Source organism: Amblyomma mixtum, chromosome 9 (genome assembly GCF_055824585.1).
Source record: "Amblyomma mixtum isolate Tamu chromosome 9, ASM5582458v1, whole genome shotgun sequence".
In the NCBI taxonomy this organism is placed as follows: Eukaryota; Metazoa; Arthropoda; class Arachnida; order Ixodida; family Ixodidae; genus Amblyomma; species Amblyomma mixtum.
Window position 1 is genome coordinate 72,178,581 of NC_143020.1, and position 11,758 is coordinate 72,190,338.

Sequence of the window (11,758 nt, forward strand, 5' to 3'; positions counted from 1 at the left end):
CCCGCAGCACAATTTTCTCCATTCTTGACCGGAGCGGAATTCCAGCCATGACTAACAACGAGGGACACCACCGCTTTTGAGCACCCGCGAGCAGATTGGCACTTGCGCTGGCACGTGGCAAGTGCCAGCGGTGCGAGCAGCAAGCCCACCATAGCAGACTTCCATACTCACCTACTCCTATCTAGACACTACACGCGCAATCGTGCAGCGCCATGCGCAGCAAATGTCGCTGTACTATTGTGGAGCAGCTCTTCCGGAAACCGCCATTTACAAGAGCTAGTTTTGAATCATAATACCCTGTAGCCGAGACTGACAACTGATTGCATTTCTAACGATTTCGGTATCCGTGGTTTGCACACCGCTGAGGGAAAGTACTGGTATTTCATGCAGTGCAAACAATGGCAAGAGATGCTGGCATTGTTTTTGCTGCATTGCGCGCATGCATATCACCAGCTACGCTCCCATATACCTTTCAAGAATGTTATCCGTGCATTCTTTTTTTCTTGCAGTGTGTGATTGACATATAATTTTGGGGGCATGCTTTGCAACTACAATGCTAGTGAAATCGCACTGTCCACACATGCACTTCGCCACTGGTAGAGGCAGAAGCAGAAGGCTTCATTCACTTCCATTGATGTGCATTTTCAAAAGACAAACGCATGTTCCTTATAAAAACAGGACCATTTTATTGCAACATCTGCTAAGCACGTTCAGATGCCTTGCACAACTCCCCCACACATCATGGTGGCAGCCTGCAAGCAAACAAGACCATACCAATGTCATATGTGAGTCTATTTTCAGGAAGTGACAGGAAATGTCAGTGCTCAAAAGTGGGTATTAGCTTGTTCTTTACTGCTCAACCATTGCAGTTACTTTCCATTGACTTAGTGTTTCAGTAACACACAAACACATATGCTTACCTCCCGTCATACAAAAATGTGAGGGCAGTAACGGAAAAGGAAAGAAAATATGTGCATAAACATAGCAAGTGGACTGAAAAGTCCTTACATACATCTAAGTAATTTGCTGCCACTGTAACAATGAGAGCAGATATGTTAGGATAAAAGCCTGCTGAGCACGATAGAAACATATTCTGCTTATGCCATACAGGGTGATACAAAGCTGCTGGAACAATGATACACTGCTTGTTTTGATGTCACCAGCAGTTCACGAAGAAAAAGCTTACCAGCAGAAGACTGTATCCATTACACACAAGCAGAAAAATGTGAGCTGTGAGGTTGAATATCCCTTGAAAGTGTATATTGATACTGTGCTTCCAAGGAAAGTGAACGCCACAAGCGGGCTAGTAGCAAAAGAAAAGACGCAGCTATAGAACAGAAGAAAAGAGCAGGCATAAGAAGTACAGCATGTCCAACTAAGCTATACTTGGGAAAAAGAAACAACTCAACAGTGACGTTGCAACGGACATATAAAAGCCCCACATTTTTGAAAATATAAAGCGGAAAGAAATGAAAACACACTGTTTCATGTTTCATATAGCAGGGATCTCAACGGTTACATTTGAAAATCAATTACAAGCATATTTAGAGTGCATTCATCCACAAATGTGCTTCAGCGCCTTTTCAGCTAAGGAAAACACCCAACTCAACGAGGGCTGTGTAGCTTTCAAGCATTTGTATGAAACAAGTGATAAGTTTATAGCAAAAATACCCTCTATAATGATTTTACCTCACATATACTCACCTACGAGGCCATAACAGGAGGGCGGAAAGAAAAACTATATTGTTGCAAAAGAGCAAACGACTAGGCGCCTTACGAAATGTCACAGTGCCGTGACACTGGTAATCTTGCACACGCGTTCATGAAAAACCGCACTCGATAACACACACTACGAGGTAGCTCACGCACGCGACACAGGTACAGTTGGGACTTCAATGCACATACTAATAACAAAATTGCGGTCAGAATGGCTCACCTGCGTTTGGCCCTGACATCAGCCATGCGCGTACGAAGCTTTGTGATCGTCGACCTTTTGCGTTGAAGGTATCGCCGCCGATTCCCCATTTGACACTTTTACACACAAAAAAACTGGCAAGATAACGTGATAAAAAACGGCGCTGCACATAAATACAAAAGCACAGTAAAAAAAAAACAACAAGCAAAACAGCACGATACACCGATGACAGCCTGCGGAGCAGCCGAAGAAGCGACCGAAAGGCAGGACAGGCTTCAGCGTAGTCAGTCGTCCGTACCGGTACAGAGTACCGGGGCGAGAGTTGCGGGCGTCACACACACAGGGGAGGCGCTGCGCACACGTTTCAGTAAACCCCAATAGTTACTGTCTCGTACGTCTTGCTTCAAAATGTTTGACAGCGCCACTGTCGTTGACCGGCGGAACTCCATTGTTGAGTCAAAACGCCCGCGAGATTCAAATGCAGCAGCCCCGTCGACCAACAAACGGGGCGAGTGCGAGCTAACATGAGTCGTTTATCATACCCAAATTTACATCACTGGTAGTTTAAGACCAGGGACTTCAGTTCCTGTCAAAAAAGCCTGGAATATAACAGTGATCTTTCGCGCTGGATGTATTTTGCGGAGGTTACGGCACACCAAAAAATAGCGCAATTGAATGGCGCATTAATACCGTTCTGTTTGTCATAGCAAAATTCGGACTTGAGCAGGTCCTTGAATATTTCCTAAATATTTCGCGTGCAAAATTTGTTCCCTATACGACGTTTACTTCCTTCTAAAACTCAGATCAAAAAAGCGCAGTTTCTAGGTTACGACCAACTTTGAACAATGAAAACTAAAAAATTATGACATGTAGCTCAATGAAATTTTCAAGAATTAACAACATGGGTACTATCTACAATCCTGCTAAATATGTTTGTGATTTATGAACTGGACTAGGAGTTATTAATGCGCCATTCTTTTAAATTTCACACTTTTTTATGGCACCAGTTCTAAATAACCACCCAATATAACTCAATAAATTGCCTGTAAGGTCCTCGGGTCACACTTAATCTAAAAGCTGCAGAAGCAGTTTTCTTTTCGGAGCAGTAGTTTTCGTCAACAGCAAATCCAACGCAGGCAAGTCGAGCAAAAATATCGTTTTATGCCCCTCGCTCTTTTGCTCACTGCTATCATACTAACATGAATAGCTTTTAGCGACACATACCATCGCAAAGAAGATACAATTATCTTTACAATGCGCTCAATATCATTTTTCTAGCGCAAACGGATGAGCCACACCGCTCACACAAACATGACGAAAAACGGCTGCTGACCGCCGCTAGCGTGGTACCGCCGCCACTAATTTTCATGTTATTCGTTTCAAAGATATGGGTCAGTGGTTCGATGCATTCCGTTTACCTCCGGCTTTATGCACTGGTATGGCCACCGCAGTCTTCCAGTCTTCAGTAGTACACCATGATGATACGATTGTGGGAATGTGCATTTAATGACGATCGAATAAAAAAGAAGTGTTTGTGTCGCAGTGACTCATGTGAACTTTGTGTTGGCGATCAACAAGTGGCGAACGGTACGTTGGCGCTGATATAAAGTGGTGATCCGTCAGAGTTTGTATATTTTACTTTGTTGCGTGTTTTTTTTTTTTGCTCCAGTGTATACTTCGCCGTTCATGTCGTGAAGCGTGCAGCTGGAAAAAGCGACGTCGCTCTCGGCGACTTCCCGTCGCCCGTGTAAATTTGCCCCCGCCGCAAAATCTCCTGGGGGGGGGTCTCGAGCCTCCCAACCCTCCTCTCCTCCCCCCCCCCCCTTCCCCGCACTTGGCGCCTATGGACCCAGGTTACTCTTCTCGCGTAACCTCTCACGACCACCATTCATTTAACACCCACGTGCCACATGGTCAGCTTGTTCAAAATCTGGTGGGCCGGTTGTGACGACACCACAAGGTCATGTGACTTATGTGGGCATTAGGGTTCCGGAGTGGCCGGTCACTCCGGCCAACAATGCTGCAAAAACGGCGGAGTTTTTTCTTTTTCCCGACACGGTGGGACTGGCGCTCTGGCGTTAAAAGCAAAGAGCGACAAGACGCAGCTGAACTGATTATTGGCTCCTAGGCCGTGCGCTCAGCCATGCGACATCCGACAGGAAGCGGATATCTCCCCGAATGTCGCCTTGACGACCGGCGATAGAGGAGATTAGAGCGCGCATTGACGGGCGGCTGTCGTCCTTCGTAGTGAATGCGAGCGGACGTTGACGTTGAACGACGCTTCCCCGAACCATGGAGTACAAGCTTGTCGGATTTTCCAGCGAGCTGGACTGGAGGCCCCTGCACTTCCTCAAGCCTCTTCCACCGAACAGAGTTTGTGGGGCGTGCGGATTGGTGCGCCCGAAGTCAGCGTTGCTTCCATGCTCCCACACGCTGTGCGAGTCGTGCTACGGGCAGTGTGCTGAAGAAGGCCTACACGTCTGTCCGCTGGACGGCTACGAGTGCCAGGACGATGACGTCGACTGGAGGGAGTTCCGTGCAGAAGAGCTCTTGAGGAGAGAGGTGAGCGAGTACGGAATGTATACTAGAAGTAGTTCCTTGCAGCACAACCAAAGCTGCGATGAGTGCACAGGCGACGTTCCGACGGAGCAAAATGTAGTGTCAGTACAAAATAGGCATCTATATGAGATAGTGTGGTTCAAAGGGGGCATGCGCCAAACACTTTCATATAGTGCGTTAACGTACCCTCGCGTTCCGTACGCAATTTCGCGAGTTTAGCGTACGTGGCTCTTGTGCACGTTCAAACATCATTTCCAAACTGGCGACCTTTTTTGAAGCAGGATCTCTCGCTGCCACTTTCAATACGTTCACTGGCCGTAAAGAGGCCACTGGGCTTTCGCTTCGTCTCATCTCACCTATAACAAAACATACAAGCAATTAAGTGCCTTTATTTTTTATGTAGACCCACAATTCTGCCATTTCTAGTCCTGAGATGAGGGTCGGTTTTGTTAAAAAAATAGTCCCCATTCTAAACACCAGGCGGTGCCACTGGGCTGAGACTATCGTTTTGTCTCCGTTTGCATAAGCGGCACTAAAATACGAAGGTAAGATTGCATACGCTTACGATATATCGTAAGATATATCGTAAGGTATATCGTAGCATACGTAAGATTGCATACGCTTATGATATATGGAGGCCGTCGATTTAGGCTTTTCGCTAGGCTCCAACTTGGTATAAATAAATTAGCGAGATAAATAAAATAACTTTTTAAATATAGCTTGAAACGTTCAGGCGTCAATAGGAAAGTTGTGGAGCTGCACAAATATAGTCCAAACCAGGCGCTTCCAACGAGATAGACTTAGCGTGGCCGTTTTTATTCGGGAAAAACGAAAGCCGGCGGAGTTTAAAAAATACCACGTGACAGCGCGCTCCGTGCGCCCGGATGCGCCGCGATTACAGCGCTCTAATCCGTGCTTTGTTAGAAACATCACCCGCTTCGGGCCTTTTGTGCTGCCTAATACAGGGCTTCGCGATGTGCTTGGTTCCAAAATAAGCGCCAGTGGGTTCGGACGGGAGTTGAAAGAAAGCGCGGCTCCCGTTTCTGCGGCAATAACTGCACACTCACGTTAGCAGAATGCATGCAGAGGAACGATGACAATCTCATGAGTTTGAAGTTGGGAGCAAGATCCCAAGAAGCAAAGACGCACATAACGAGCCTGATAACGTCGTGTGAATTACGCTGAAAAACAGGAGTCGCGCTTTCTTTTCATTGCCGCCCGTACCCACTGGCGCTTATCTTGGAACCAAGCACATCGCGAAGCCCTGTCTTGGGCAGCACGAAAGGTCCGAAGCAGGTAATGTTTCTTAAGAAGCACGGATGAGAGCGCTGTAATCGCGGCGCATCCGGGCGCACGGAGCGCGCTGTCACGTGGTATTTTTTAAACTCCGCGGGCTTTCGTTTTTCCCGAATAAAAATGGCCACGCTATGTCTATCTCGTTGGAAGTGCCTGGGTTGGACGATATTTGTTGAGTTCCACAACTTTCCTATTGACGCCTGAACGTTTCAAGCTATATTTAAAAAGTTAATTTATGTATCTCGACTAATTATTCAAATAGGAGGAGCGAAAAAATGGTTCTGTAAATTTAGATAAACCTCAACAACATCCACGCGATTTCAGTGCTGAAGAACGCTTAGTTTTTTTATAAATCTTGGTCCAAGTTAGCTGGCACACCCTGTATATTCTCTCTATGGCAGGCGTCAAAGTCGGGCAACTGTCCAAGTTGATGAAGTTATATATATATATATATATATAGCACAATAAGATAAACGTACTTGGTTGCTAGTTTAAATAAGATGCGAAATTGAGAAACGCTTCTTTTAAGCAAACGTTTATCGGGAGTCGACGTTTCGGACAGAGCCTGTCTTTCAGAAACGTCGACTCCCAATAAACGTTTGCTTAAAAGAAGCGTTTCTCAATTTCGCATCTTATATATATATATATATATATATATATATATATATATATATATATATACACTCTCAAGGTTAGGTTACTTGTAAACATAAATACCCCCGAAAGCAGAAGGATTGACAGCCGTCGCCGTAGCTCAGAGGTAGAGCACCGGACGCGTAATTCGGAGGTCGTGGGTTCGGATCCCACTGGCGGCATGTGGTTGTTTTTTCTTCTGCTTTTCTAATCAATTAGCTTTAAGCGATGACATATTCAGTAATATTCTAAATTGATCAACACCACAAAATAAATAAATTAATTAAAAAAAATAAAAAATCCCCTGTGCCCCTTGGTTTCTGTGGCTGTTGGCTTCTGTCATATTTACAACGAGCCCCTCATTCCCCTTCTTTGTTTGCTTAATTGCTTAGCGAGGGCCTCGATTCTGGCAGCCTTGATTCCACAGGAAGCATAAGAGGGTTCTCACACAGCTTCCACCCTCTCCGTTCGATGACGTTCTACGTCACACCAGCGGTAACTCAGGACGTTCTACGTCCGCCGCTTATGAACGTGGGTGGCGCTGATGAACACTCTCAAGGTTAGGTTACTTGTAAACATAAATACTACCGAAAGCAGAAGGATTGACAGCCGTCGCCGTAGCTCAGAGGTAGAGCACCGGACGCGTAATTCGGAGGTCGTGGGTTCGGATCCCACCGGCGGCATGTGGTTGTTTTTTCTTCTGCTTTTCTAATCAATTAGTTTTAAGCGATGACATATTCAGTAATATTCTAAATTGATCAACACCACAAAATAAATAAATTAATTTAAAAAAAATCCCCTGTGCCCCTTGGTTTCTGTGGCTGTTGGCTTGTCATATTTACAACGAGCCCCTCATTCCCCTTCTTTGCTTGCTATATATATATATATATATATATATATATATATATATATATATATATATATATATACATCGGGTCAACTTAGTTTACTTAAAATTTGTGATGCTCAGGCATGCTGCCGCGTGTTAATGTTTTGTTACATCATGTAACCACCGCGGTTACCGTGGCAATCACTGGGATAAAATGCCGTGGAACCCGCCATCTTGGATTCTATCCGTGGAATCAACATAACTCGGAGGCTCGAAACGTGACCAGTAGAGTTAATGCTCTAAAAACGTCTCTGTTCTGTGGATATCCGCGCACGGTAAATAATGCCATGAAGTCAAAATTATTCGGAGCCCTCCACTACGGCGTCCCTCACTCGTTGTATCACATAAGGACGTCAGAACCTCACAACTTTTGAATGTGTGGTTAAAACGCTGAGAAAATGCTTGATGTTTTTTCATTAGCGATATGTTTCGTTTGTTTGCAAACGCGCTGAGTCATAAGTTTCTTTTAGGTCTCTCTCGCGCTGTTACCAGTCTTATGACTGAAGCCCGGATTGGACAAAATTTATCAGCGATAGCATTGTTTGAAACTAGAGAGGTATTGTTTTTTTTTTACATATGTCAGTAGAATAATATAGAACTCGCCGTTTAGATGTAAATTGCGGAAATGAACTTAGATTTCCAAACAATACAGTTCAACCATTGCCGCTTTGAAAATTACCTGAAGCGAGATAAAAATCTGTCAACCTCAGAGAATGCATAAAACCGGTCATTTTCATTTCATAGAGCAAGATAATTTGAACCAAACGACAAAGTCTCCCACTGAGTTGAGACGTAAACAGTGTGTTTCACCAAACACTGCTCATTTTGTAAGGATAAGCTTTTTGAGTTAGAAGAGCACTTTTTTCGGCATAGCGTTATCTGTGGTGTAGTACATCGGAATTCGGCTAGCAGGCTGGTTACCTAATATTGAACTGTTATCTTTTTAACTATTACCGTTAGGCTTCTCAATTATAGGTAGTCGTGTAGCCAACCGTAAGTAATATCCATATCAGTTCCTAAATTTAGAAAATACGGTTTGCTAGGCACTGCGGCCCAATAAAATTTAATTATTTTGACGAGTTGCACGCACTGAAGAGGTTGCTTTTCCTGCAACGTTCTCGAAAGCGCATATACGAGGTCTGTTAGAAAAGTATCCGACTTCATTTTTTTTTATGAACACCTGATGGATTTGAAACAAGCACGCTTGCACCAGCCTACCTTGAACCTTCGTGCGCATGCACAAATTTTTTCTCGCCTGCCGATAGCGTCAGTCACTGGCACGCAGCGTTTGAGTGAGGCAGTGCGCAGTGCTCTCGTCGGTTTTTTATAGCAAGGAAAATGGCGGAGCGACAGGAGCAGCGCTACTGCATCAAATTTGGCCAGAAACTTGGCGATAGCCAAGTGGAAACCATTCGGAATATTCAGACGGCTTTCGGCGAAGATGCTATGAGCAGCATACAGATTAAACAGTGGCACAATTGGTTTAAAGACGGCCGCACATCTGTGCAGAGTGAGCCACGCTCCGGTCGGCCATCAACATGCCGAAATGACCAGGTCATTGCTGAAGTGAACGCTGTGGTGACGCGGGACCATCGTGTGACTATCCGAGAAATTGTGGAAGAGGTGGACGTCACCAATTTTTCTGAACATTCCATTACCACCGAAAATTTCGCCATGGAGAAAGATGCGGCGAAATTCGCGCCGAAGCTGCTCACAGTGGAGCAAAAACAGCTTCGTGTTGAAGTCTCACAGGATATGCTGGATTCCAAAAACAGTGACCCCGACTTCATCAAAACCATAATCGCTGGTGGCGAGTCATGGGTGTACAGATACGACCCGGAAACCAAATCCCAGTCGTCACAATGGCAGCATTCCACGTCACCAAGACCAAAGAAGGCCCGCCAAGTGCGCAGCAATGTCAGAGTGATGCTGACTGCTTTCTTTGACTCCCTCTGTGTGGCACACCACGCGTACGCACCCACAAAGTAAACATTGACCAAAAGAATACTACAGGGATGTCCTCCGTCGCCTGCGTTGTGCTGTGCAGCGCAAGAAGCCGAAGTTGAGGTCAACAGGAAATTGGCGCATCCATCATGACAATGCCCCTGCACATTCCACGCACTAAATTCACACTTTCTTTGCGAAAAACCAAACTGCTGTAGTTCAACAGACACCTTACTCTCCTGATATGGCCTCCTGTGACTTCTGGCTGTTTCCCAAAATCAAGAGGCCATTGAAAGGAGGGCGATTTCAGACAAGAGAGGACATTATAGCTGCAACGACAGCTGAGCTAAACTCCGTTCCGAAAGGGACCTTTTCAGAATACTTCCAACAATGGAAGCACCACTGGGAGAAGTATGTGGAGTCTCAAGGAGACTACTTTGAAGGTGATTAGGTTCCCAACGCTCCACTTACTCCAGTTTTTTTTCTTCGGCAAAAGGTCGGATACTTTTCTAACAGACCTCGTATTTTGGAGCGATGTAGCCAAAGTTTGTTCAGCCATAGCGTAGAGGGTAACCACAGTTTCAAAATTCTAAAAGCTGGGCACTAATTATGGCGGGCTACACATCTCATAATAATTGGGGAACCTAACAGCAATAGTTAAAGAGTTAACTATTCAGTTTTAGTTAACAAGCCTGTTAGTACATCTAAGCCGCATTCCAGTTGACTACAGAGATGACAGTGCTATGGCGAAAAAGCGCTCTTCTAATTCAAAAAGCCTATTTTTAAAACTTGCACAAGGCCTAAGGTGGAACACCCTGTATATGATGGCTTGTGAATGTAACGGGCTGCTTTATCTTTTCAGGTCAAGTGCTGGAACCAACGCACAGGCTGCGAGTATGTGGCTCCTGCTTCACGGATCGCCCAACACTTCCAGCGCGATTGTGGACACCACTCCGTTCGCTGTCCCAAGTGCTCTGCCACCGTTCCCAGTTGCAGTGTGATCCCGCACCTGAAATACGGCTTTTGCAAACCGGTAACTGGCCCCGCATCCGACGGCGAAGGGCAGTTAGAACCCACTAACACAGCGTGTTTTGACTGTTCTCTGAAGGGCACATTTGAAAAAGAGGTATTAGAAGTCAAGGCATGTCTCGGGCAAATAGTTTCTCACATTAGCGCACACGGGGACAGACTGAACGAGATTTCCCACGTGATAAATAGCTTCAAAGAAACTCAACAACATGAAGCTACGGCTGAAGTTGCGGAACGCGATGATAGGTGCGCACGAATCTTGTCTAAAGTGAGCGCATCTAACGAGGAGCTAAAAGGAGCCTTGATCGGAAAGCTTGATACACTTAGTCTTGCTGAAAGCATAAAAATAGAGAAAATTGTGAAGGATGAAGTGGACAATGCAGCGAAGAAGACTGTAGAAAAGTTGTCAGTGTGTGCAAGCGCCATCGAAGCAGTAAAAGCAGCAGTACAAGAAAACAATGAGTTTATTCAGCAGGTACAGGGCGACATGAAAAGCATTCCACGAAACACTGAAATAGGCAAGGCGCTGTGCGTGTTTTCTGTAAAAGATGTCAAGTCACTCCAGCAGACAGCGATGAAGAACGGCGTGGCATTCTATGAGGGTGAACTGGTCTACCTGCGCGGCTACCACTTGTCTCCTGGCGTTTGCTTGAAAAAAGAGGGCGAATGCCTAAAACTGCTTGTGCTGCTGCGCCTGTATAAGGGCAACATGGACGACATCCTGCATTGGCCATTCCAGCACAAGATCAAGTTTGGCGTGATGCATCCGAAAGAAGGGAAAGACCGCGTGCTTCAGGTCAGCGGTGATTCTTTTCTTGTGTGCTTTAAAAGGCCAGCAGCATGCAGGAACTCTATTGTCGCCTATATTGAGGATTCAATCAGCGTCGAAGAGCTTATCACAGACGGCTACGTTGAAAATGATCAGATGCGTGTAATGTTTGAGCTCCTTCCGTAATTGGCACAAGGAGAAAAATATTTTTAGGGAGGGGAGTTCTTGGGAAGATTTTCTAATAAGCAGCAGCTGTCTATTCAATGCAGTTCACAGTGCTAAAATTTTTATAAAGCTCTTTGATAATTATTCCCATCTAATATCCCGTTTGTGGAAGTTCTGTATGGCTAACTGTTTAATACAATGCTTGGATTGCCATATTTTCAAAAATTTGGATGACAATGAATGCAATGTCGCGAATAAAAGTTTGTGCTTAGTAACTAGTGTTTGTATTTTATTTTCTCCTTAGATTACCGCTGCTTAGTGCTCTTCTAACAATCTGAATGTAGATTGCGCAAGCCAAGGACATCGCGCAGCGCATCGCACACACTGCAGTTGCTAATGGAAAGCAGTAGACATGCAAAAAATTTAAATTAAAAACTTACTCAAAGATAGCTTTTCAGGCTTATCGACACGCTGCACCACCATTTCATCATCATCCTAACTGAGTCCACTGCAGGACAAAGAACTCTCCCACTGAATTCCCCTTTCCTGCGCACGCTCT

At 45.2% G+C, this 11,758-nt stretch overlaps 1 protein-coding gene and 1 long non-coding RNA gene across 2 annotated transcripts; one reads left to right on the forward strand and one right to left on the reverse strand.

Moving 5' to 3' along the window:
- Positions 1–662: 662 nt before the first annotated feature.
- LOC149329668 (uncharacterized) lies at positions 663–2,560 on the reverse strand. The gene is made up of 2 exons (XR_016285451.1): positions 1,937–2,560; positions 663–752 (listed from the first exon to the last, which is right to left on the reverse strand). It is a non-coding gene; the product is annotated as an uncharacterized LOC149329668 (long non-coding RNA).
- A 1,544-nt stretch (positions 2,561–4,104) lies between these two features.
- On the forward strand, positions 4,105–11,472 carry LOC149329669 (uncharacterized). The gene is made up of 2 exons (XM_089559573.1): positions 4,105–4,477; positions 10,099–11,472. Exons 1-2 carry the CDS (start codon positions 4,208–4,210, stop codon positions 11,218–11,220), a joined length of 1,392 nt encoding a protein of 463 aa, XP_089415699.1. The 5' UTR covers positions 4,105–4,207; the 3' UTR covers positions 11,221–11,472.
- The last annotated feature ends 286 nt before the right edge of the window (positions 11,473–11,758 follow it).

Excerpts from the sequence above, each read along its gene's own strand:
- LOC149329669 (XM_089559573.1), top strand. The coding sequence starts at position 4,208 with ATGGAGTACAAGCTTGTCGGATTTTCCAGCGAGCTGGACTGGAGGCCC. Across the intron at positions 4,478-10,098 it reads AAGAGCTCTTGAGGAGAGAG|GTCAAGTGCTGGAACCAACG; the intron begins GTGAGCGAGTAC and ends TTATCTTTTCAG.